Below are 25,541 nucleotides of genomic sequence, written 5' to 3' on the forward strand. Positions count from 1 at the left end.
TTAAACTCAGGCACATCTACATTATATTAAATATGGCTAATAGGCTATTTTCAGCTAAAAGAAAGACTGATAATCTTCCATATAAGAAGTTCTGCATAAAGAAGATGCAGAAGTCAGACTGCAGGGCATTCACGAATGCATACAGATTCACAACATAATCTATACGGAAACACATAATTCAGTGTGTTTGTAATAAGGGGATCAGCACAAATATTTGAAAGGAGAAATGTATTAGGGAAAGGTCTTCTTTTCTTACTCTCCCCTAAATTCAATAAAGAGTACACTTGCTGATCAGATGAAATGAGGCAAGGATAGAGAGTATGTGAGGGGTCTATCAAATGACTCTCACCCAAGCCATGCAGATGGGCTGTAACTGCAGGGACTTAGCTATCAACACCCAATTTTGTCTAAGAAAACTCTTTGCTATCTATTTATCTATCTATCTATCTATCTATCTATCTATCTATCTATCTATCTATCTATCTATCTATATAGATATAGGTAGATATCAATGTATCTACCTATGACAGAGTCTTGCTCTGTCGCCCAGGCTGGAGTGCAATGGTGCAATCTCAGCCCACTACAATCTCCACCTACCAGGTTCAAGTGATTATTGTGCCTCAGTTTCCCAAGTAGCTGAGACTGGTGTGAGCCATCTTCCCAGGTGTGAGCCATCACACCCCACTAATTTTTGTATTTTTAGTAGAGACGGGGTTTTGCCATGTTAGGCAAGCTGGTCTCCAACTCCTGGCGTCAAGTGATCCACCTGCCTCAGCCTCCTGAAGTGCTGGGATTACAGGCATGAGCCACCACACCTGGCCTGCTATCGCTTTTTTTGAATAATCTATTTTTTATTAATTGTTTCATTCACATATATGTAGGAGAAAAGAAGCCATACATTTTATGAAAAATTATTGCATTATACCACTTACACAAAGGGGCTAACCTACTAGATGTTTTTCTTTTAATAGAAAGGATTGTGTAATTTAGCTCCTTAACATTCAGGAGTTAGTTATTTTATTTCCCCCCATAAGTTATAGAATCAGTGAGTCAACAAATAAGAATTTAGCTGCAGACAATTCATTTAACTTAAACATATTCTGCTTAAATCCAAGCAGTTCATTGGTCATAAGGCAAAACCAGTTTAAATAACATATATGAACAAAGCACCTTCTGCACTCATCAAAAATTAAATTAATAGACACATAACTTCTCTATTAACACCCCGTCATAGCAAATGAGCACGATTAAATGAGATATTACTTATAAAAACAACCGCTTCCATTGGCAAAGTCAGGTTTAACTTTCTGAGAATTCATTTTTTATTAGGAGCTAATAATTAAGCTCAAGTATATTAGACAAACTTATCCAAGACAACTATTTTTTTCCTAATTTGCAAACCATGGCAGTGAATGGCACCAAAAAGAAGAAATGAATTTAATCACTTACCAAAAGGTGGGAGATCCTTTACGGGCACTTTCTTCCGGGAAGGATAAAGGGACACGGCGGGAACCTGCAGCCCCTGGTTGGTTTTATGTGGTGGTGGTGGCTGCTGCTGGGGCTGTGGCTGGGACTGAGCTTTCTGTTGTAACCCTGCCCTTGGAGCTACTGGAGAGGTCTCAGATTTGACAGGCTTTTTGTCACCAGGATTCTTAGGCACTGATAGTTGTTTGGGTTTGAAAACAGAAAAAAGAATTTTAGATGCTAGTAGGTATATAGAAGATAGTGTTAGAACTATATGAGTATTTTCTGCAGCTAGAATACTAAAATGCACACCTTTCTTCCTCGTCTTTATGAAGCACAGAAATGGATGGCAGACCCTAGTTACAGAAAATATTAGATATGTGGCAAGACAAAGGTATCTACTTTATGAAATCAGCAATCTCAAGAGATGATTATACTATTAAACACCCCATTAAAATATAGAAAAATGTGGTTAGTTCAATATGTTATATGCATGTATATGAAAGATACAAATATATGATAAAAGCTACAACAGAAAAATCATCAGGGACTATTTTTCTAAAACGGTGTCCAAAATTGTTTGACATATGTGTGCTAAGTTTTTATTTAATAAATGCTGTCAACTGCAATCTATTTACTACCACATTCCTAGGAGGTAGAATTATCTATGCAAGCAAATAGTAGCAGATAATGCTTGAGTATTATACTGAGTATATATTTTGTGATAGATGGCAAACCAATTTAGGACAATTAAATGTTGTATATGTAGTATCTTAATACTCAAAACTCAACGACATATGTATGCCTCCTCTCTTCTATACACCTGGAAGCGAAGGATCAGAGAGGTCAAGTAATTTGCCTAAGGCTGCATTTCTATTAAGAGGAAACGAACAGGATTTGAACTCAGACCACTCTGACTCCAGAGGACAAGCTCTTCACCATGACACAGTGCTTCTATAGTGTTCTGGGTAAATCTAATAATCCAAATCTTCTAAAATCACCTGTCTAAATTAAATTCTCTATAAGACATGTTCAAACCTGCCCACAAAAGACACAAAGTGTACTGAATAAAAAATGTTTTTGTCTTATAAGTCAAGATGCAGATTTAGAAAAAAACTGTCCTATTTATAGACTATCCAGATTTTTAAAGGCTACTGTGGTTCACTGTGGAGCAGAATTATTGCTCTATCTAACCTACGGTAGCTGAATTTGTTGCTAGGTGTTGTCTGGGCTAGTGGTTAAAAGGCAGCCAGCACATCCAATTTTATGCCCCAACTTCCCTCATGTTGCCCATACTTTGGGGGTACCTTTGTGAGAACACAAGACATATAAATGGGAATCATATTGTGTACCCATGTGTGTACTGGCTGTGTCCAGGTGAAACTCAAGCAATGGTTTAGTTAGTGGACAGTGTCATCCTCCACACACTAACCCAGTAGACACAAGGGCCTGGCCGTGCGTACTGCTACCCAGTATTCAATATTAGCATCCAAGGGAAAGACCAGTATATCTCAGGATTGCTAGCTCCCTCCCCCTTTGCACTAAGCTTTATTTTGTCATTGCACATACCACTGCACAGGAAACAAATCTGCATTCTGGCCAAAGTCTGCAGCCACTTTAAGGAAAAACTCACATGTATTGGTTGCTGGCTCACACTGCAGAGATAATGTCTGGAGACTCTCCTCATCCATTTCTAGCTCCAAATTGGAAAGGTACTGCTTCACTTTTCGAGCCATTTGGGCATCTTCATAAAGCTTTTTGGCATTGAGAAAGGAACTACGACGTACCCGCTTTTTATGACCACCTGTCTGAGCAACATCTAGCACTGTTGCATTTGTACTACCCTGGCTGAGAGACCTGGAAGATGAAAAGGTAGATATGCAGCTCACTCTAGTATGGGAGCACTTTATTTAAAACGTGCCAAGATTATATTAATATTCTATGTTCAAAAGGTCACATGCCTCATTCCAGTGAGTAAACTGTTACACAGGAATATAGAATAATATAGATTTTAAAAATTATTTTAGTTAAAAGAGATGTATACATAAAACATATATAAAAATATGTGTTTGGTACCTGTTCAGTTCCAACTAGGAGATTCTACTTTTCACCTCTATAAAGCATTTAAGGCCATTCTCTCACAGATGCCAGAAAGTAATAATTATATATAAAAGCTCATGCAAGAATACATAGCTATAATCATTAAGATTTACAACATTAAAATTACTTCTCCTAAAGAGGATATTATACATAGACTTAAATAAAACTAGCTACAATGTTCACAACTGTCTTCTAATTCCTTGAGGTGAATGTGTTGAGTTTTTAAAGCAATATGGTCAATCTGTTAATAAAACAATCATGCAAATGTAAACATATATGTATGGAAACTACTGAGCATAAGAGTTGTTAAGAATTATTTTTAATAAGAATTGGTTTATATAGAATAAAAACAGTAGTTAGTTGAGCTGTAAAAAATTTGGTTTTAACACCTGGGGGCACCTATGTTATATTAAATATATTTATTTCTCACATATCTGTGAAATATTTTAATAGCACAATTTTTCCTTAATATCCTTCATCCCCTCCACCTACTTTGAGTTTTCCACATTTCAAGACACACCAATTATATCAAAATAAAATCTAAGAGCTCAGAAATACTGGCCTATAGTTCCCCAGAACAATCATCAATCATTTCACAGCTCTCATGGATCATGACTTCAAAAGCAAAAGCCCAACAAATTAAACATGAAGTCAGTTTGCCATCTGAAATTCTGCTAGAGCAAGAGGGTTAAGGAAAAAAATGCAAAAATGCAAAGCATCAGGAAATACAACAGGTAAGAAAACAATGCAATGAGCAGAATAAGAACTGTGTGTGGGTATGCAAGGTCTCCACCACTTACCCCAAACTCCGCCATTTCTTCTTCCTGTAAGTGAGAGCCATGGAGATTGAAGCATGGGTGTAGAAAGAGAGACAGAAAGATCACAAGCTCAGAAAGAAAGGACTAGACTTCTGAATAAGCAGTTCTAGAAGCCCGTAAACATTAAACTGCGTATCTTCTCACACACACAACTTTACTAGAAGTATTTTTCTGGCTTAAAAGACAGATACATTTAATTTTTTTTGTTCTAGAATTAAGATAGACTTTTCTCCCTTTCACTGAATTAATCATTTCTTACTACATTGATAGCTAAATCTGTTGTGTGGATATTGAGACAAGACTATTTGGGTTATTTACATATTTTAGTTCATACTACTAGTTGTGAGTTTTAGCTCTATCAGTCAGTGTTCTGAAAAACAAGAAACACATAATTGAGACTATGAAACTGAAAATGTCTGAAGGACAAACTGTTTTTACTGACTGCCAAAAGTAAACTTTATAGAGAATAAGACATTTATTCCAAATTAGAGCTCACAGGTGATTCTCAGCACATTCTACTATAATTTCTGCCATACTACAAATATAAATACTCAACTTTTAAAAAAAAATCATTTACTGGGAAGCTCTAAATTTAACCTTCTCTACTCTCACCCATGCCACTGAAGATGACATACTCACCGAGTCCTGAACATGAGGGCAGGGTCCATGTTCACTGAAGCCATTCGGCCAACATGACGGATTTCTTTTGCAATCATCCTTAGCTTCTCAAAATTGACCAGCCCATCTACTTTTGAGTCATTTCCTGAAATTGACAGAGGAGAACAAGGAAATCACATGGCATTTATTCTGTGCTTCTCCAAGTGAAGATGGAAACCCTGTGCCTTATGGTTACCTTCGTGAAGGAAGGTGAGATCCTTCTTGATAACTGGGAATAGTGGGATTATGGGAGGTTGTAGGTTTTGACTATTGAGAACATTGCGATATTTTGCCATGTTTCTGGAAGGATCAAACAGGTCTTGGAGATCTTGAAATAGTTTTTCGTATTTATTGGGAAGTTTCTCCCAGGTCGTTCGCAGTCTTGCCACTGGTGCCAAGTTTAGGCCACTGAGAGGGGAAAAAGAAACATGGTATAACAACTAAAGCAAAACAGAGTAAACTAGTGTACAGATTATTTATTGACACAGAACACCTCTGTGTTTATGCTTTATATGCATAACAATTTACAGAAGGCTGCATAAGAAACTGTTCATGACAGTTCGGGGGAATGAGATGGCACAGGGAAGTAGGGTCTGGGTCAAGCCAAAGCGTTTTACTCTTCTCTTCCCTACAGACACACCTCATATTTTTACTATCAGCAAAACCACCAGAATATAAGTATTGATGTTTTGCTTCCATACATAGCAGTATGTACAGTTAGCAGTGCTTAGCCCATGCCAGCCATTTGATAAACAGACTGGGTAAATATCCTCCAGTAATAAAACAAAAGCTATGATAGTAATGAGAGTATGACTACCAGACAGAGAAGATTACTAATTTAACAATCACCCTCAACATCAATATAGTTAATTGATTGCCATATTTTTTCTTCTAGCCTCAATCTAAGCTTTAGAAAGGGAAGAAATTTAACATTTTCTGGGCATCTGCTTTGTGCTATTTGCTGGAACTCCACATGCATTATATCATTAATCTTGGTGAGAACTCTTTGGGGTATTGTTAGTTCCATCAAAAAATAAATTGATGTTGAGAAAAGTTCAAACAAACTTTAAAAAAAAGTGGGGGATACAGATTTTCTGAGCTCCAAATCAGAATTTCAGATGCTACCAAAATGATTCCTGCTTAATGGCTTCTTCAAAACTCTTCAGCTTGGCACAGCTGTTTTTTTTAATATGAGAGATTTTAAATTAAGGATTAAGGTTAGGATACAGAGAAAAAGAATTGTCCCTTTATGAGTCAACTAAAACCTACTGCATTATACTAATTAAACGATGTTCCTGGACTGATATATATTTTAAATCTGTGAACTGAATTGAATCTTAAGGAAAGAATGCTCTCTTACCTAATGATTGCAAACATTGAGTTAAAATTCTTGCATTCCCTACAGTGCAGTGCTATCTTGATGAAATGCTTAATGATCTTCATCCTCTTCAGCTGGTTTGTTTCTCTTAGAATTTCAGATGCTACCCAAAATGTTTCCTGGTTAATGACTTCTTCAAATCTCTTCAGGTTGGCACAGCTGGTTTTTGATCTGAGTTTAAATAAATCATCTATATATTCAGTAGGTTCAATGTTTCGAAAGAGTTCAAAATTTCGCATAGAGAGCTGTGTGGCAACTTCCACAGTGCTGAGCTGAAGGAGGGAAATTTGACTCTCTCTCAACAACTCCTGAGCATCTTCATCTGAACAAAGAGTTTCTGTTTCCATGTTGTTTTTCAGGTAATACCTATGAAAAACAAACATACCGGAGTCAAAGCCTAAGCAGCAATCTCATGATATTCCTTGAAAGAATAATGCTCCTTTTTGCAGAAAGTTTGAGAGAACACTGATTTGAATGACAGAAGAATTCTTTTCAACCAAGACCAGAGAGTGCAGCTGCTGTCTCAGTTACCAGGTCATAGAACTGTCTATCCAGAAGCAGGTGGAAGAAACAAACAAATCACATGGAATTTCACTTTTACCAGTTGGACTTTCTTTCTCTCCTTTCTTTTCTTGTTTTCTGAAGTACTTTACCCTTTTTGCTAAAAATAACAGAAAATCGCCACATTTTTACTTTAAAAAGGATTTAGACCCCAAGGCAGGAAGCAGAAAAGATCAGACACAGGTAGGTAATCACTCTTATTTTTCCAATAATCTGATTATTAGTGGGACCAAATTGTAACAATCCAGGCGTACTTATTTATTCAAATACCTAAGAAACCCTAAACTACTTCCCTCTATTTGATCCTATGAATAAAACAATCCTACAACAGATTAACTTTAAAAAATCTGGATTTTCTTAAATTCCCTACAGGTAAGTGGATGGTAAGTATTATACTTATTTGTCAGAAGAGGAAACAAGAACCTAAAGATTAATGACTAGTTAATGCCAGTGCAAAAATGAGACCACAGGGCTGGAGCGCCTTTTCCTTTTAGGCAATTTGTTGAAAACAGCATTCAGATGTTTGTCGTGTGTGTGTGTGTGTCATTTTCAACACCTCAGAAAATATATACTTTGTGCCCTTGATTTTCACAGATTTAACATTCTCCATTTTGATTACTCATGAAGCCCATGACATACCCATCTATAATTTTCTTCAATAATTTATGTGAATCATGAATCTATAGCTCAGTGGAGATCTGTAGAACTCCATCATGGTTCCAGATATATCAATGTGCATTGAAATGATAACTGAAAAATAACAGAGCAATTAAAACAAAACTATTTCCTAGTGTTTGAAAGTAAAGGTGAAGAGGAATAAGAAAGATACAGTTGATGGAAAGAAAATAAAAGTTTTGAATGTCTGGTTGAACTCTGTAACACGAAAAAGTCAAATACAGTGAAACACCCTAAGTTAAGAAAAACAGAATATGATTTATGGAACTGCTTAATTTTCAGTGTAGAAAACATTTATTTTCTTTTTCAACTTTCATTTATTGTGACATGAAGATAAAGTTACATACACCTAATAATGAATATATCATTGAAGAGAAATAAAATCAGATATAACATTTTCTTGCAAGTAACGTGTGATATAAACACTTATTCAGCAAAGGACTAAGCTCTGTAGCAACTAAAGTTTGGTTTCAGAGTTAAGAAGTGTATTTCATAGCATAATGTACAATAAAAGGCAGTACTGGATAACCATACTGTCATACATGTCTCTGCCTAAACTAAGGAAGCTCCTAGAAAAGTTGGGTATGCAGGAACAAATGACACTAGAATATGATTAGAAAATGTGTTTGTGCCAGGCGCGGTGGCTCAAGCCTGTAATCCCAGCACTTTGGGAGGCCAAGGCAGGGGTGGATCATGAGGTCAAGAGATCGAGACCATACTGGTCAACATGGTGAAACCCCGTCTCTACTAAAAATACAAAAAATTAGCTGGGCATGGTGGTGCGTGCCTGTAATCCCAGGTACTCAGAAGGCTGAGGCAGGAGAATTGCCTGAACTCAGGAGGTGGAGGTTGTGGTGAGCCGAGATCGCACCATTGCACTCCAGCCTGGGTAACAAGAGTGAAACTCAGTCTCAAAAAAAAGAAAAAAGAAAATGTGTTTGTGAATGTACATATCCAAGTAGAGGGCTTAACACTGTGACTTTAAACCCATGCTGTGACTTTACATCAAGCTTACTCTACCCTTCCAAACCAGGACCCTAAGGCAAGCATGAGAAATTCCAGCATGCATTTTGGCAGTCAATAACAACCTTCAGGTCACAGTGCCCTTGAACAAGTTCCTAACAGAGCCTTGTTAGGGTCAGTAGTTGACCGTGAGCATTTACTTTCATACAATAATTCTTGGTGAAAGGAAAAAAAAAAAACCAACTATTTTTTAATCTGCAGGGACATTTACTCATTTTAAAAACACTTTGAAATTGCTCATCTCTTAAACTTTGATGTGGGTTTGAAGAGGGGATAAAGAAATCCAGTAAGGCAGATAATATATACTATACCTTCCACTCAGTTGTATTCTGTCAGCTAGTTTGGAAAGCTGATCTGGAAGTCTTCTTTGTTTGATTACTCCCTCAGGTGTGACAGAGACCTCACATAGCGAATACTGATCTGGGGTGGCAGTAACAGCAAACTCCCTGATAGCCTGAATGACCACTTCCTTTGCTGTAGTGTCCTTACTGATCATGATGTAGCGGCTTTGCTGATCAGCCTTAAAAACTCTTAGCACTTGATCTGGTAAGTCTGGGGGAAAGAAAAATCACACATAAGTAGAAAGAATTTTAATATATGGCAATGCAATTAAGCAAAGTAATCGGGAAAAAGCTCCCTAGAGAAGGCAATGCTGAACTTTCACCTCTCCCTTACTCTAGGTCTTCCTCAAAGAATCAGTCAACCTAAATGCTGTTTTGCTGCAAGAACACACCTTTCCCTGAAGATAAAAGATTGATCTATAGACAGCTGCAAGCACATCAGTACACAACAGTAGCACACAAGACTGTCATGCTGGATTCAAAGAAAGAAAATTTAAATCCAGGGTTAATCTTTACTATATCGAAAAGTCCATTAAGTTGACCTAAAATATGCCTCTTACTTTACTTATTTGGTATGATATAGTAATTATGGAATGGGATGTGTTATCTTCATTTTATGAAAGAAGAAACAAGTTCAGAGAGATGATTTTGCCTACGGCCATATAAAAATAATCTGCTGGATATAAAGAGAACTTCCAATACCCGGTTTCAAGAATCTTGAAATTTAAGGTTCTTCCTTACTCAGCATCTAATATAATCCATGCCAAATGAAGTGAGATATTTATATAACATGAGCATTATGTTAGATATAAAAAGATAACTATAAGAAAACAAAAGAAGTGTTGGTGGTACTCACCAGGAGTAGTACTGAAGTCTAAAATGCGATGATGTGACTGCAATAAATCAGGGTTACTGGATGATAAGGTTCCACTGACAGGCAACGCAGTTGGGATGTGCTTTGTCTGCCTTAACCCTACTATGCTGTCATCTTGAGACTGGCCAATCCCAATATCACTGAACAAAGAGGAAAATTAGAAAATTATCATCAAGTTAAAAGTTGTAAGTCATCACTATATAATAGACACAGACCAAAAACCATATTCCTTTTTTTTCAGCTAATGTAAAAACAACATGAATAAATTAGGTTGAAAACTGTAAAAGCAACTACTACTTAAGTGTATCCAACTCATTTTGCTATTTTTGTTTGGCTTTGTTTTTTGTTGTTTTTTTTTTTAGATACAGCATCTTGCTTTGTTGCTTGGTTGTGAAACTCTTGGCCTCCAGTGTTCCTCCCACGGCAGCCTCCCAAAGTGCTAGGATTACAGGCATGAGTCACAGCACCCAGTTCCATTTTGCTATTTCTTAAGCGTATTGAATGTTTCTCTAAAACCTATGGTTTTTCTAAGTAGATAAGCCATAACAACTATTAGTAGTTTCTCAGTATAGAAATATATTTAAAAATATATATATAAGCTCTAGTTTCTGATGGAAATGGATTTAAGAAAATGCACATTAAAAAGAATGCATTTATCTCACTCAACTGATAGTTCTGCATCAGAAAGACAAATCATTTTATAATCTGACCTTCAATACTTGAAGAAATTGAGTAAAATGAAAAGAGGAGGAAAAAAATCCAAAGTGTCCTAATTTTATTCTCCAATGTTTCAGAGAAAAAAATGAGATCACTATTGAGTCAAATGTAAGGAGGCTCTGACACAGACATTATTTCTTAATTATACAGAGCACAGAAAAGCAGTGGTGCATGGTGACATTTGCTAGCAACAAAGAAAAGGGAACAGAAATCCAATGACTCACTTTTAATTCTCCGAACAAAATTTCTAGCTACACATTTAAGTTCCCAGAGAAATATTGGTTATTACTGACAGCAACAAACTCGTTTCCATTTATAAAAAGCCTGTAACTGCGAACTCTTGAAACATGATTTAACAATATGAAAAAACTATTTCTAGATTTGATGGGTCAACTGTTTCCAAAACAAAACATCAAATAAAGCAATAAGCATTCACACGCAGAAAAAACTGGGTCACAAGAAAATGGTTATAGCTCTGACTAGTTTCTATAAACACCTTGAAATAAGAGGAAAATTATTACAATTAGAATATGAACTAAGATGTCATAAATAAAATGAAGACATTTAGCATTTATTAGGCTTTTCACACATTAGGGCTTAATCCTAATAACTACCATTTTTAATGGCTATGCCAAAAAATAGCAACATTTCTTTCTTTTACTTTTTTTTTTTGAAAATGGAAATTTTAGAGGTAAATAGGGCAAAAACTTGTTTTGAAGGACAAAAATTAAAATTAGAGACAATTTCGCATTATATGAAAAAAACACTTGCACATGTTTTGTTTATAGCAGCACAATTCACAATTGCCAAAGTGGAAGCAACCTAAGTGCCTATTAACCAATGAGGGGATAAAGAAAATGTGTTATAGCTACACTGTGGAATATTATTCAGCTACAAAAAGGAAGAAAATAATGTCTTTTGCAGCAACTTGGATGGAGCTGGAGGTCATTATTCTAAGTGAAGTAACAGTGGAAAACCAAAATCCCTATGTTTTCACTTACAAGTGGGATCTAAAGCTATGAGTAAGCAAAGGCATCCACAGTGATATAACAGAATTTGGAGACTCAGAAGGGGAAGGGTGAGGTGGGGGCTAGAGATTTAAAGAGCTACACATTAGGTACAATGTATACTACTAATGTGATGGATACACTAAAATCTCGGTATTCAGCACCACTATATAACGAAAAACCACTTGTAACCCAAAGCTATTGAAATAAAAATTAAAGACAATTTCAGTGTCAATTCTTTCAAATTCACAGGTCTGGGACAAAGCTAAATTTCTATTTAAGCACCTAACAGGCATACATATAAGACTAAAAGTATTTATGTTCTGTAAAAGATGAAAACTTTCATGTTAGTGGAATTTTACTTTCAACCATATAAAGCAGTCTCTGCCAAAAACATGCTATGTAATACATGACATGAGACCATTCATTATTATGGGCTCTGGACAAAGCATAATTGACTGAGCCACTCTGGCACAAAACGCTACAAGTGTTAGCATCTTGCAGGCACACCCAAACTTTAAGAAACTTTTCTCTGCAACACTTTAACACCTTACATGAGGAACTGCCTTTCTACTCTCAGTTTCTTCATTATTCACCTACATCTCTGTCATCCACAGGCATTTGGATGCTCTTGGATTGAAACTGTTTTATATCCAAGACTAATTCAGAAATCTCCCTTTCTGGGCACATCCTCTTATGATTCCACCTCTCCAACACTTTCCCTGTTACTGAAATTGTCTTTTGATCTTCACTGGTTTTACAGTGTGCTGATTTATTCCTTCTTGTCTCTGGGTTCATTAGTCTTTTTCTACTTACTTGGCAACCAAATGTGAATTCTGGGAGGTCATGCCCAACCCTCTCCTTCCTCTCTCTGCACATCACTCGGTTGTGCCTACCTTGCCAATTTGCCCTTATCCATCATCTTGGCTTCTCTAAGGCTGATAATGTTTGAAGAAAAAACTCAAAAGTATACTCTCTCTAAACTTCTCTAATTATTAGTTTAGTAGCCTTGCTAAAAAAAAAAAATCTTCATAAACAAATGAATTTTTAGAAAAGTTTAAGTAATAGCTAGTATAGTACTAAATCAAGTCTATAACCAATATAATAGATCCTATAGTTTAGTGAAACTTCCTTTAATTTTCTTTTCAATTGCATTACACATGATTTCAAATAATTTTCATGATAAAATATTTAAATGAGCCATATATTTTCCTAAATACAAATTGTTAAAGATGTTTCCTCAGTATTTTTTGTTTTTTTTATCCAAGACTGAGTTTTGCTCTTGTTACCCAGGCTGGAGTGCAATGGCGCGATCTCGGCTCACCGCAACCTCCACCTCCTGGGTTCAAGCAATTCTCCTGCCTCAGCCTCCTGAGTAGCTGGGATTGCAGGCACGCACCACCATGTCCAGCTAATTGTTTGTATTTTTTAGTAGAGACGGGGTTTCACCATGTTGACCAGGATGGTCTCAATCTCTTGACCTCATGATCTACCCAAAGTGCTGGGATTACAGGTGTGAGCCACCGCCTCAGTGTTTTAAAATCATCACATCTAATTATTCTTTTTCTTTTCCCTTGTCTAGTTTTTGAGTATTTCTAAATAAACACAGAACAAATTTATACATAGTATTCTCATATTGTGTTCCTTTCCAACATCCGGTATTGTTGATGGATTATATCCCAGTTCTTACATGTCACATTTCTATTTATACTTGGCAGGGTCATACCAACTTTTTTTTTAAGGGTTCTTATTTAACTTGTGGTCAAATATGACTCTAAAGATCTTTTTTGTTTTTTATTGTGCTGTTAATAATTCTGCATTTAGGGCTGGGTGTGCTGGCTCATGCCTGTAATCTAGCACTCGTAAAAAGCCCAGATGAGTAGATCACTTCAGGACAGGAGTTTGAGACCAGCCTGGCCAAACAGTGAAACCTAGTCTCTACCAAAAATACAAAAAATTAGCCAGACATGGTGGTGCACACCTATGATCCCACCTACTCAGGAGGCTGAGGAACAAGAGTAGCTTGAGCTCAGGAGGTGGAGGTTGCAGTGAGCAGATCATGTCATTGTATTCCAGCTTGGGTGACAGAGCGAGACTGTCTCAAAAAATAATTTTTTTAATTAAAAAAATCTGCATTTAGGTAATTTATTTTTTCATCCATTTGAAAATCAGATTTCATCAAGGAGGGTCATTTTAAAAATTGATTCTTATTTTCTATAAATGACAGGTCCCTTAATCTACTGTCTCTTAGAAACTTAATATAAATATCCTCTTGAGTCACTCACTGCTTATCCTTGGGACCCTGATATAAAAACTTTAGCTGATACAAAAACACCAATCATTACTGTATAGTTTGGGACAACTCAACCAATCAATAGTATATTTTAAATCATATTTCTCTAATCTGTGGATGAAAATTTTATCTGAAATTGAATTAAAAATAAGATTAGAAACGGAAATTTTTTTTTTAAAAGAAATGCTTGATATAGTCCCTACATATCTACTGCAGGTCTTTAGACTCATTAAATTATCAAAGAAAGAAATTATATGTTTTAAAGTTATTATCTCTTATAACAACATAGTTTAGGGACTGTATAAGTAAATGTGGCACAGTAAGAAATGGCTGACAGCAATTGAGTTTTATAAAACACCCGTAGACTCAAGAAGGAACTAAAATGAATAAATAAGCAAAGCAAACAGGCAAAGATTAAAAAGCATCAGAAAAACCTGCAATTTTTTTCTAGCATGGCTGAGTTCCTGGCATAAATAAATAACCAAGAAGAAATTCAAGAATACACCTGACATTCTGACTACTAAGCTGACTAGGAAGAATGAAAGTAGTTCTATGCTTGGTTCTTGATGCCTTGACAGTAATTAAATAATTAAAAATAGAAGAGAGGGAGAAAATAGAGAATGGTAGGGATGAATAGTGGCAACAGGATAAAGCAATGATTTGACTGGTAAAGAGCAGATGCTGATGGCAAAGAAGATAACCAGAAATAAAATACAGCAGGAAAAGCAACTCGAAATCATCATGGGGAGACAGGAGGCAAACATACAGTTACTTTAAAAAAGTCCAAACCCCCAAAACAGTAGTTCAAATGAGGAAGTGCTAAAATATCTTTAAAGAAGATTGGGAGTGGGCAAATAAGTGGCAAAAATGATTACTAAAACAAATCCGTCTGCTTAATACTGCTTCCAAAATAGTTCAGTCATAAAAACCTAGAACATTTTTTAGACTCATGCAGATGTATTAATTACATCACTACCTTTGCGTATCATTTTAACAAAATAAAATAATGCACAGAAAACATATATATACAGATGCTTACTTGTATGGTTTCTGTGGCAAGATACTGATCCGAGTCTTGTCAAGTATCTTTTTCAGCTTGTTCCTTCCTCCAACAGTGTTGGCTTTACTTTTTTTGTTCACTTTTTCAAGTCCTATCACCTGTTCTACATCTACAGCAAGATCTGGAATGGAGTAGCGACTGGCCTTTTTGATGTCACCAATTTTAGGAAGGTGGGGGGCACCATTTCTTTTCTCTTCTGACAATCTTGTTAGTAGTTCTTTAAATACTAAAATAAACGAAAACAGAAACACCATATAATGGCAATTAGAAGTTATCAAAACAATTCTAAAGCTATTGTGGAACTTGGAAATATATGAGAAGTACAGACTTCACTTATCAAAACTGCAAACCTGTAGAAAAACAGTATCACAGTAAATGAATCACACCAAATCTGCTTAGTATGTTGCTCTATCAAAATCAGTTTAAAAAGAGTCTTTAATCTGTAAATACTTTAGTATTTATCAATAAAAGATTTCAGTTATCAATAAAGGCATAAATTAAAAATATTTTTTATGGTCAAGTCAGATTTTTGTTTAGATCCAATGCTTTTACCACATATGCTTTCTTATGATGTTTGAAATACTGAAAAAAAGACCAAAAGGAGAGAAATGAAAGTATGCAAAATACTTACCAAATAAATTGGTTTTCACAGTGATAGATAAATGTGTGTTATTTCTAAGAATTTCCATGGCTTTTGACAGCTGAATATTTTCAAAGTTTTGGCCATTTACTTCTAATATCTAAAAATGAAATCATAAAATTAATGTATCAAAATTGACTGAAAAAAAAACAAACAAACAAACAAACAAAAAACAGGCACCAAAATTAAATCTGAGATTAGAAATAGCATACCTGATCCCCCCGTTTCAAGCCTGCTTCAGTTGCTTTGCTACCTGAATCTACGCTGTCAACAAAGATTCCAAATCCCTTCTCAGAGCCTCCAAGTAAGATAAAGGGCAAAGGAGCTTCTCGGGATGGTTTTGTTAACGTCATTAATCTTCTTTTTGCTTTAGCAGCACATGCGATATTTAACAGCCTTAAGTGTCCACCCATTTTCTATAAGAGTTCAGAAACAGTAGTGTCAACTCAAAAACAGGCTGAATAAAATGAACTTAAAGCTGATCTTAAAAAAAAAAAAAAAAAAAACCACAAAAATTACCTCTCTTTCCAGGTTATTTTCAAATTCTTCTAAAAATCGAGTCATTGCAGGATCTCCTTCAAAGTCATTGAAGTGATTATTTACCCACAATAATACTACCCGTGTAACCTGAAAAACCAATTATTTTCAATAAATTTCCTTTTTAGTGTCAAAAATGTGATTAAAGTCATTCCAGAAAAGATATCCAACTTTCAAACAATTCACCTAATAATAATAAATAGGAAAATAAATGAACAATAAAATCTTCCATGAGGATGACCTTCTGAAAATTTATTTTTTTACTTTGAATATAGACTTCATGTTGCCTTGCCAGGAATGGTTCTGAGCCTGTGAGGGTATTCAATGTAAAATTTGTCTAACTTTCAAAATGTATTTGAAACAGATCAGAAAAAAGAAAGGTATAATAAAACCAAAATCAGCTAATACAAAAACACAGAAACTAGAAAGTGAAGGTAGAAAAACAGAGTAGACAAAGAGATTGAACACTATTAAGCCTAGAAAGCTCTGTACAGAATAGAAAAGGAAGGAGATAAGACAATGTAGTTTATCATCCAATCTGGTCTTAGAGCTCCAGGTGGTCTCCTTAGAATTACAATCCTGGGGCCTACAGAGTGATGACTGTCATGAAATGCTGCTCTGGTGCCAATTTAAAAATTGTGACTTTTATCTGGTGTACACTTGACTACCAAACTAGGAAATGCAGATTCCTATGGAATCCAGATGTTTATGTTTTAACATACTCCCAAAAGAACTTTAAAAATGTCTAAACATTTGGTGGCCAATTTATTGGCCTTTGCATTTAAAGAAAAAATACATTTCTGAGGCCGAACTAATATTCTGTGTCTTTTTTTTTTGCTTAAGTACCTTCTCGTATTTCATTAAATTAATCTGGACCTAACTGCTGTGACAAATTTATACATTAAAGTATCTTTAGGTTTATATTTTAACATTCCATATTTAACAGCCAAAACAGAATATATTTCCAACCTTATCCCTGAGGCTCGGGTCATTAAACCACTCCAATAACTTTTTGCCCACTTCCATTGGGCTAGAAAGAAAAGTTCTATAGGTCAACAGAAAGTCTTCTATGAATGTTGGATCTACTACTGAATGCTCTTCCACCAAATGCATTGTTAACCTTTCTGAGGTACCCTGTAACAAAGAAAAGTTTTAATTAATATATATATATAAAAAACATGTATATGGGACTGGGATTTCAAACATTCAATATAAAATGAACTGGGTAGTAACACAGTTAACAATTAATGAAACTGCTATTCATCAGGAGATCATACATAAAGACTTTTCACAACTGATAACCTTTAAGAGATAGATTTAAAAATGGAAAAATCAGAAATTGCCACAACCAATACTACCAAAAAAATTCCTTTCCTTGGGAAGGGGGAGTGGTCCCGTGTCCTACCTTGATGACAATGTGTCCCTTTCTTGTTCCAGTTCGATCAAGTTCTCGGTGTTCTTTCACCATAACAATCTCTCCTTCCTCTTCAACTTTTTGCATGTTCTTTTCTACTTGGTTGAGAATACGGCAGTAATCTTGCTGGGCAATGCAGACAAACTGGAATAAAACATAAGTCACATGTTAATGATAAAGTGCTTGCAAAAGACCTAGCAGTACTAATAATTCAGTGTTTTAATTATTTAAAACTGACATTTTTCCCTGTCTTTCCCATACTTTCTAAATTAATGCTGTAATGAACCTTAATCAGATGTCCCTACTTTTAATGTATTTCTCCCTTGGTCAAGAAAAGTTTCAATTTTAGAATATTTTTACGTATTTTACATCCAAAATCCTAACAATTTTAAAAATCAAAAGCCAAAATTAGAAGAGTGCTTTTTCATGCTCCTTTCACAATTAAAAAAACACTGCAGTGGGGGGAGTGGAATTGTAGGAGAATAGATGTAAAAGCCTAATTATCATTTAGCGAATTAAAATAATTTGAAAAAGCAACAATTTTTGAATAAGAATGATTTTAATGAAAGATACAGACATTCAAAGATACCTATGGAGTAGATATATTAATTTGTTAATTATACTGATGAAACACCATTTTGAAAGCTTGTTAAAAGAAGGTCAAAACACAAACCACATATGTGTTATAGCTCAAATAATTTTCCTTATAACTGGTATTAAGGGTAATCCTTATTCTTTAAGAAAAAGTTAACAATACGCATATCAAGTCATTACTTTCCCTGACCCCAAATATAAAAAATTTCAGCGCTCATGGCAAACCACTTAAGAAATTACATTTCTTAGTAGTTTTAAAGAAAGTTAAGAATGAATGATAGAAATCACTTATTATACAAATTAACTAGAGGTCAGTGAGGAGACAAGAGATCATTTGGAAATGGAAAGAAGCATGGTATTTCTTTTCCTCCTTTAGTGTGAAGAAGGTGGAAAAGGCGATGATTAAATTATATTGTAAATAAGATAAAATATGATGCAACCACCTGAAATCATGATTTCATAGGGCACTTACAGCTCTGATAATAAATTATTCTTTTTATGTTGCTCATATTACATTAATTTTTTTTTAAGTACAATACTAAATATTATAATAATTATAATGACAACATCTTCATCATCATTATCATCACCATCATACTGTGGCAGCCTTATGGAACTTTTTCGATTCATCCTCCTAATCAAACCATGAGGAAGGTGCTATTATCCCCATTAGACAGAGTAGTAAACAGCTGATCGATGTCTCTTAACTACACGCTGGCTATCTTGAAATAAATTATATATTCACATCAAAATCTTGGAGGGAAATAAACTATTATTTCTGAGCAATGCAAATTATGAGCAACTTTCATTTTATTTAATGTCTTTCTATATTTTTCATGCTTTCTGCATGATCAATAGGTTTGTTTTTTAAGTAGAAGCAGCAGTTCATAAGGGGAACACCATATTGCAGGATCATGTTTCTCCCAGAGTTGGCTAATCTCACTAATTTTTCTATTAAGCATTTTGAAGAGAAAGTTAAAAATTAAAAGATAAAGACTTTTGTACTAGTAATTATGCATACTTTAGTTACATTAAAAATACCTTTAGAGCTCTGATATATTTTTAAAATATTGCTTACAGTATTATGCTAATTTTATAAACTGTTAACATTATTTCTGAGTAATTTCCTTAATACTGACCATAGATGTGTAACGTTTCTAAATATATGATCCTTAGTTCCTTATCTAAAAAATATTTTATTTCTTTGTACACAGCAGCAAAATTATTCCTAAATACATATAAGAGATTTAGAAAAGTTTTATTTCCAAATAATTTTAGGTGTTCTTCTTATGCTCAGTTTTAGAGAACATAATTACTCATTTTCTCATTTATGTTCCAAAAAAGAAATATATCCCTGAATTCAACTGAATAAGTAGATATAATGGGAAAATGCTTTTTGAAGAGAAATGTACTAAAATTAATCTTCTTGACTAAAGATTTTTTTTTTAATTAGAATACATTTGACTTGAAATTCTTAGTGTCTAGACAGACATTTTGGCATTTCTTCTGCAGCAAGCTGAAATATCATCCAAAAAATAAAATACTGAATTTCTAATATGGTCATATAGAACTGGTACCTAAAAAGAAATACATTTTAGATGAAGATATTTATCTTTTTAAAATAAGCAACTTATTTTTGCTATAACAAATTTATAGATCTAACATGAAATTCACAGGTAACATTTAATTTTAACTAGTATGATGAAGTCAGTTGAAAAAAAAAATTTTTTTTTTTTCTGAGACAGAGCCTTGCCCTACTGCCCAGGCTGGAGTGCAGTGGTACAATCTCAGCTCACTGCAACCTCTGCCTCCTGGGTTCAAGTGATTCTCTTGCTTCAGCCTCCCTAGTAGCTGGGATTACAGGCGCCTGCCACCACACCCAGCTAATTTTTTTGTATTTTTGTAGAGACGGGGTTTCATCATGCTGGCCAGGCTGGTTTCAAACTCCTGACCTTGTGATCTGCCTCAGCCTCCCCAGGTGTTGGGATTAAAGGCGTGAGCCACTGCACCTGGCCTGAGAATCTTTGAATTGTTTTACTGAGGTTTTAGATTTCTGTAAATCTCATGGGTTTCAGATTGCTGTAAACCCATGAAAGTACTGTATAATCTCAGTATCCTGATATGAAATAAAAATTCAAGCAAGAATTTTATTACTTATAAAAGTCAATGGCAGTTTATATAATAGGACTATTTTCCTTTGGGCATGACATTATAATTTGTATTTAAGGAGAGACATTACAGATGATGAATGAAGTAAAATTAAACTTCAATCCACATATAGTATAATCAATTTTCAATTTATCCACAGCAAACTGTTTTCTCATCTAAAACTGCTTCTCACATTCTAAGTGCAATTAGCTCCTATGATTCCAGGGAAAGGTGAGTCTAACATAGATTTGCTTTAAGAGGTTGGATCTATTTAAATTGGCACTTTCCAGTCTGTGAGGGAAATTCCTAAATAATTGTTCACATAGGTATCCAAGTGTTCATTCCCCACTTGAAGGGTGGAGGGTAGGGCTAAGCAATGCCTGGGTGTCACTGGCAGGCCTCAGACACAGGCAGCGGAGAAGGAAAAAAGGGAGAAGAATAAAGGGAGTAAGAGGGTAAAAGAGGAAATGAAGAAATGGATACGGGAGAAGGGAAAAAGGAAAGAAAGAGGTATATGTGGGTAATGGAAAACATTACAAATTGCATGGTACCATAGGATGTGTATTTCAAGCTCTGAACTTTGTCGTTTCACACCAGACAGGGAATAAGAAAACACTTAAGAGGGAGAACTGGAAGAGAACTTAAAGAAGGAACCCAGAACAAAACATGAGCTTGGCCATGTCATGGGATCCAAACAAATATATCTTAAATTTAATCCATTCATCATTGTATTCTTAGGCTTAACATGAGCTCAACCATCTTATGATAGTAACTGATATTTATTTTGAAACTCCCTGAAATATAAGATAATGAGGACAAAGCCCAGGTGAAGTTGCTTTTTCTTGGTAAAGACAGCATCATTTTTCTCATTTCACTCAATAACTTGCTTCCCTACAATATGGTCAGTAAAATGACAGAAATGCATGGAAGCTATTTTATGCACAAATAAAAATATGGTTCTCACTGTTTCCTTTACTTCTCCTAATAAGGAGATGATCTAACATTTGTATTTTCTGACAGATATATGACATTTTAACAAAAATACCTTAAAATGCTGTCCCAGGCCAGCACTTACATTAAAATGTCAAAATTCGTTCTCCATCCCTGTTTAAGAAATTCTTTAGGGTTAAAATGCCAGGCCTGAGCAGACAGGTGGGTGGAAGTACAGGAATGAAATCCCTGATTAACATATTCCTTTTACAGAGGTGTAGAGTGTAGTAGAGAGGAAGACAGTGACTTCTTCTAGCAGGTACCTCACCCTTGATGCTTTTCATAATTAACTTCACACTAGGAGCTATAGAGTCTATGTGTCTTAATTAAAGTTTTCTTTTGAATTGGACTCTACCTTACTGACTATCCGGGTTTCCCACTAATCCCTCACTTTATAACTAAATTAGACTCTCTTCCCTAATATAACCCCTACCTCCTCTTCCTTTTCCAGAACTCCCAGATAAATAGTTAAATGTTACCTGGTACACTTGACGTGACTTAACTACTCTGTAATATTCACTCACAAAACATTTCAATCAATTATCCTGAAACATTTCTATGCTGTCTATCATTTCAGTCTCATAGTTATCAAATTTCTAACAAAGGACTTGAATAACTAAGAGGTGTTAATGTAATGGCTCAACTCCCAAAAAGAAGTAACTTTTACTTTCCCTTTAAGAACACACACACTAACTCAAACACCATTGTAATTCCACTTTGTAGAAGGGTTCAGGGAAGAACTGAGATGATGGGAGACAGGAAAAACCTTTACTAATTTGCTAGCTTGTTTTGACTCAGTTTAGTTTTTTTCATTTTTTTTTAAAAGTACAATTCCAGAGCTGAAATAGCATATACAATTTCCTTTAAATGCACATTGCTGCTAAGTAAAGACTTTAATATTCATCATTTGTTTTCCTCTATTATACAACATAACTGAGAATATACCATTTTGTTTTCCCTTATTATACAAAACAATTGAGAAGTAAATATATTGAGAATGCTTTTCTGGCATTACATATTTAAAACACTGAATTCATAGCCTTATTTATTTATTTATTTATTTATTTTGCTCTACGGTGCTCATGGAAGGAATTAGCTGGTGGAATTATTTAGACGCATTTAAAAATAGACTAGAGAAAATACTAAGGCCAAATGTGAAACCAGATTTATTTAACTGGCAACCACTATATTACAAAGAAATACATTTAAAGACGCTTATAATTTATGGCTTATCTTCTGAGTTAAGATAATTTTATGTATAGCCATGATCATTTTTCCTTTTAGTAAGTAAAATGCTTAAAATGAGTATTTCAATGAGTGATACCATTTACATTTATCATATACCATAAATATTCAATTGTGTTATTTTAGAATAAATTACATCCAGATGTTTTCCAAATTACAGACTAATAAATACAATGACAATTAGTCTAAGCCACATCATTTGGTTATTTACACTTAATTTTGTTTCAAAGACAAATTCTTTTAGAAGACAAATCATAAATTATAAACACCTAATAATAACAAAAGCATCTTAAATGTATTTCTTTGTAATATAGTGGTTGCCACTTAAAGCAATCTAGTTTCACATTTGGTGTTAGTATTTTCTCTAGTCTATTATTAAATGCTTTTAAATAAGACTATTAATAGAATATCAATACTAACACGATTTCTCTTTTTCTATCAAGTATTTTCTTTTTATTAGCTATTATTTAGCAAGTTACTCTACTGATTCATACTATGATTAATTTCCATGACTCTTCTAAAATCAATTTCTTATATATAAATAAAAACACTGCATAACTATACATATCACCTTTATTATTTACCTTCATAATGTGCATTTTACTTCCATATCTTGATGAATAGATTATTATCACTGACGGCAATTTAAAAATACCATACTCGCTTTTTTTTAAAATCAAACACACAGTTCTGTGTAGTTCAAGTAACTGTAATGAAGATTAATTTTAATTTTTCTGGGGTGTTACAACACTAAAAGGAATAGTTTCACATTAAAATTTTATTGGTGCTGGGCATGGCGGCTCATGCCTGTATTCCCAGCACTTTGGGAGGCTGAGGAGGGTGGATCACTTGAGGTCAGGCAGGAGTTTGAGAATAGCCCTGGGCCAATATGGCGAAACCCGTCTCAACTAAAAATACAAAAATTAGCCAGGTGTGGTAGTGATTGCCTGTAATCCCAGCTACTCAGGAGCTGAGGCAGGAGAATCATACCACTGCACTCCAGCCTGGGTGACAGAGCAATACTCCATCTCAAAAAAACAAAATTATTTGTAACATATTTATATAGGAAGTAAAATCTCATCACAATGGCTTGTAAGTATTCTTTATTAAGAATGAAATACATGTTTATGATATTCATACCTGGCAGTCATCCACCTTTGTTCTCATCACTCCTTTCATGTATTCTTTGTCCATGGTAGGAGAGACACCAAAACTATTTCCCATACACAGTATTTCTGCTTTTCCATCTGGATAAGTCACTTCCACAGATCCATTAAGAATCACTGACCAGGAGTCCAGCTAATCCAAAAAATAAAGACAAAGCAGAAAGTAACATCATAATTATACAGATGTTAGTGTCAGTATGGTCCCTAAATATGAATTAGCAGATCTTCCAAGTTTAGAGATAACACAAGTAACTCAAGTGAAGTTCAGTGTTTAACTAGTTCACAGAATAAGGAATAAAACACAGCCACATTCTACATATTTCCATATGCCTAGCACAGAATGCATATCATAATGCCCTTTGAATTTGACTTTGGATATTCTCCTCTAAAATGACAAAAGGAAAAAAAGTTTCTCTGTCCCCCACAAAGCTCATGTAGACAAAATGATCACTGCCTCAATAAGAATATCATTTGGTCTGACAAAAGGCATTATTATATTTATGAACATTTAAGTTGCAAAAACTGAAAAGTTAATATATCAAAAAATTTCTATTTGCATATGAAAATCTGCAAATCATGAGAAATATAATAAATTTGGAATACAGTGACTCATAGGGTTTGGCTCTGTGTCCCCAATCAGATCTCATATTGAGTTATACTCCCATAATTCCCATGTCTTGTGGGAGGGACCTGGTGGGAGATAATTTGAATCATGGGGGTGATCTCCCCCATCCTGTTCTAGTGGTAGTGAATAGGTCTCACAAGATCTGATGGTTTTATCATGAGTTTCTACTTTTGCATCTTCCTCATTTTCTCTCTTGCTGCAGCCATGTAAGAAGTGCCTTTTGCCTCCCGCCATGATTCTGAGGCCTCATCAGCCACGTGGAACTGTAAGTCCAATTAAACCTCTTTTTCTTCCCAGTCTTGGGTATGTCTGCATCCACAGCATGAAAACGGACTAATACAGTGACATAACAGGTGTACCATAATTCTTGATTTATTCAAACTTACTATTGTTGGGTATTAAAAAAGAAAAAGCAAGAATTTGGGTTTTGTTCAATTGCTGTATTGAGATATCTTTAAGAAGAAACTTTTTAGGTGGTAGAAATATTTATTCACCTCTTCACCATCATTTAACACTATGGTCCCTGCTCTTTCCACCACTGCGAATACCATCACGGCACAGAGTTCTCGCCTCACCGACATTGTCATATTGGCAAAAGCAGGCAACTGGTGCATAAATTCCAAGAGTTGTTCTGAAAAGCAAAAGACATCTTTTGTTAAAACTACAACTTTTATTAAAACCAAGTATTCAAAAAGAATGTTTTAGGGTCCCTTCTTTTTAAATGCCCTACGATTTTGCTTATTGAAAAATACATCTCAAGTATCTTTAGCACCAGTTGAATTTCTTGTGGTACACAAAGAATTTTGTCACTGTGGAAATCATGCCTCTTAGAAATCATACCTCTTACTTGTTGAATTAGAGGCAACAGTTTACATTGTAACTCCAGTTCAAATGCCACTAAAGATGTTACTAAACTTCAAATGGGAAATTTCAATTGTATATGAGATATAAGGCTTATTACTCTAAGAGTGAAAATGAAAGGTGGCTCAGAATTCTCCAACAAGTCAGTTGGTCCATTCCTGCATCTTTTGGGCAGGTGGATGCCTAAATTAGTCAGCAGAAATAACTATATTTAATTCAAAAACATTCTAAGGAATATTTTCCATGGACCAAATCTGTAAAAACCGGTCAATTAAAAAATTATAGGCAAAAAAGGAAGTTTGATCACTCTTCCTTCTTATTGGGATGCTGTGGAGAAAGAACTTCTACCTTGG

At 34.8% G+C, this 25,541-nt stretch overlaps 1 protein-coding gene across 44 annotated transcripts in view; it reads right to left on the reverse strand.

The window, feature by feature from the left end:
* The window catches only part of RAPGEF2 (Rap guanine nucleotide exchange factor 2), a 271,926-nt gene that overhangs the window by 11,360 nt on the left and 235,025 nt on the right, over positions 1-25,541 (reverse strand). For 38 of the 44 annotated variants that reach the window (XM_054252841.2, XM_008992529.5, XM_008992535.5 and 35 more), the window contains 16 exons: positions 24,822-24,958; positions 23,677-23,835; positions 17,551-17,703; positions 17,115-17,279; positions 16,128-16,235; positions 15,821-16,024; positions 15,600-15,708; positions 14,948-15,194; positions 9,874-10,031; positions 8,988-9,228; positions 6,400-6,783; positions 5,236-5,447; positions 5,022-5,145; positions 4,365-4,388; positions 3,098-3,321; positions 1,450-1,659 (listed from right to left, as the gene is read on the reverse strand). In XM_054252841.2, coding sequence (XP_054108816.1) covers positions 1,450-1,659; positions 3,098-3,321; positions 4,365-4,388; positions 5,022-5,145; positions 5,236-5,447; positions 6,400-6,783; positions 8,988-9,228; positions 9,874-10,031; positions 14,948-15,194; positions 15,600-15,708; positions 15,821-16,024; positions 16,128-16,235; positions 17,115-17,279; positions 17,551-17,703; positions 23,677-23,835; positions 24,822-24,958 — 2,859 coding nt within the window. The remainder of the gene's footprint in view (positions 1-1,449; positions 1,660-3,097; positions 3,322-4,364; positions 4,389-5,021; positions 5,146-5,235; positions 5,448-6,399; positions 6,784-8,987; positions 9,229-9,873; positions 10,032-14,947; positions 15,195-15,599; positions 15,709-15,820; positions 16,025-16,127; positions 16,236-17,114; positions 17,280-17,550; positions 17,704-23,676; positions 23,836-24,821; positions 24,959-25,541) is intronic. The other 6 variants (XM_078366335.1, XM_078366331.1, XM_035292765.3 and 3 more) reach the window with 1 other exon arrangement.

This window comes from Callithrix jacchus, chromosome 3, assembly GCF_049354715.1.
Source record: "Callithrix jacchus isolate 240 chromosome 3, calJac240_pri, whole genome shotgun sequence".
Taxonomy (NCBI): domain Eukaryota; kingdom Metazoa; phylum Chordata; class Mammalia; order Primates; family Cebidae; genus Callithrix; species Callithrix jacchus.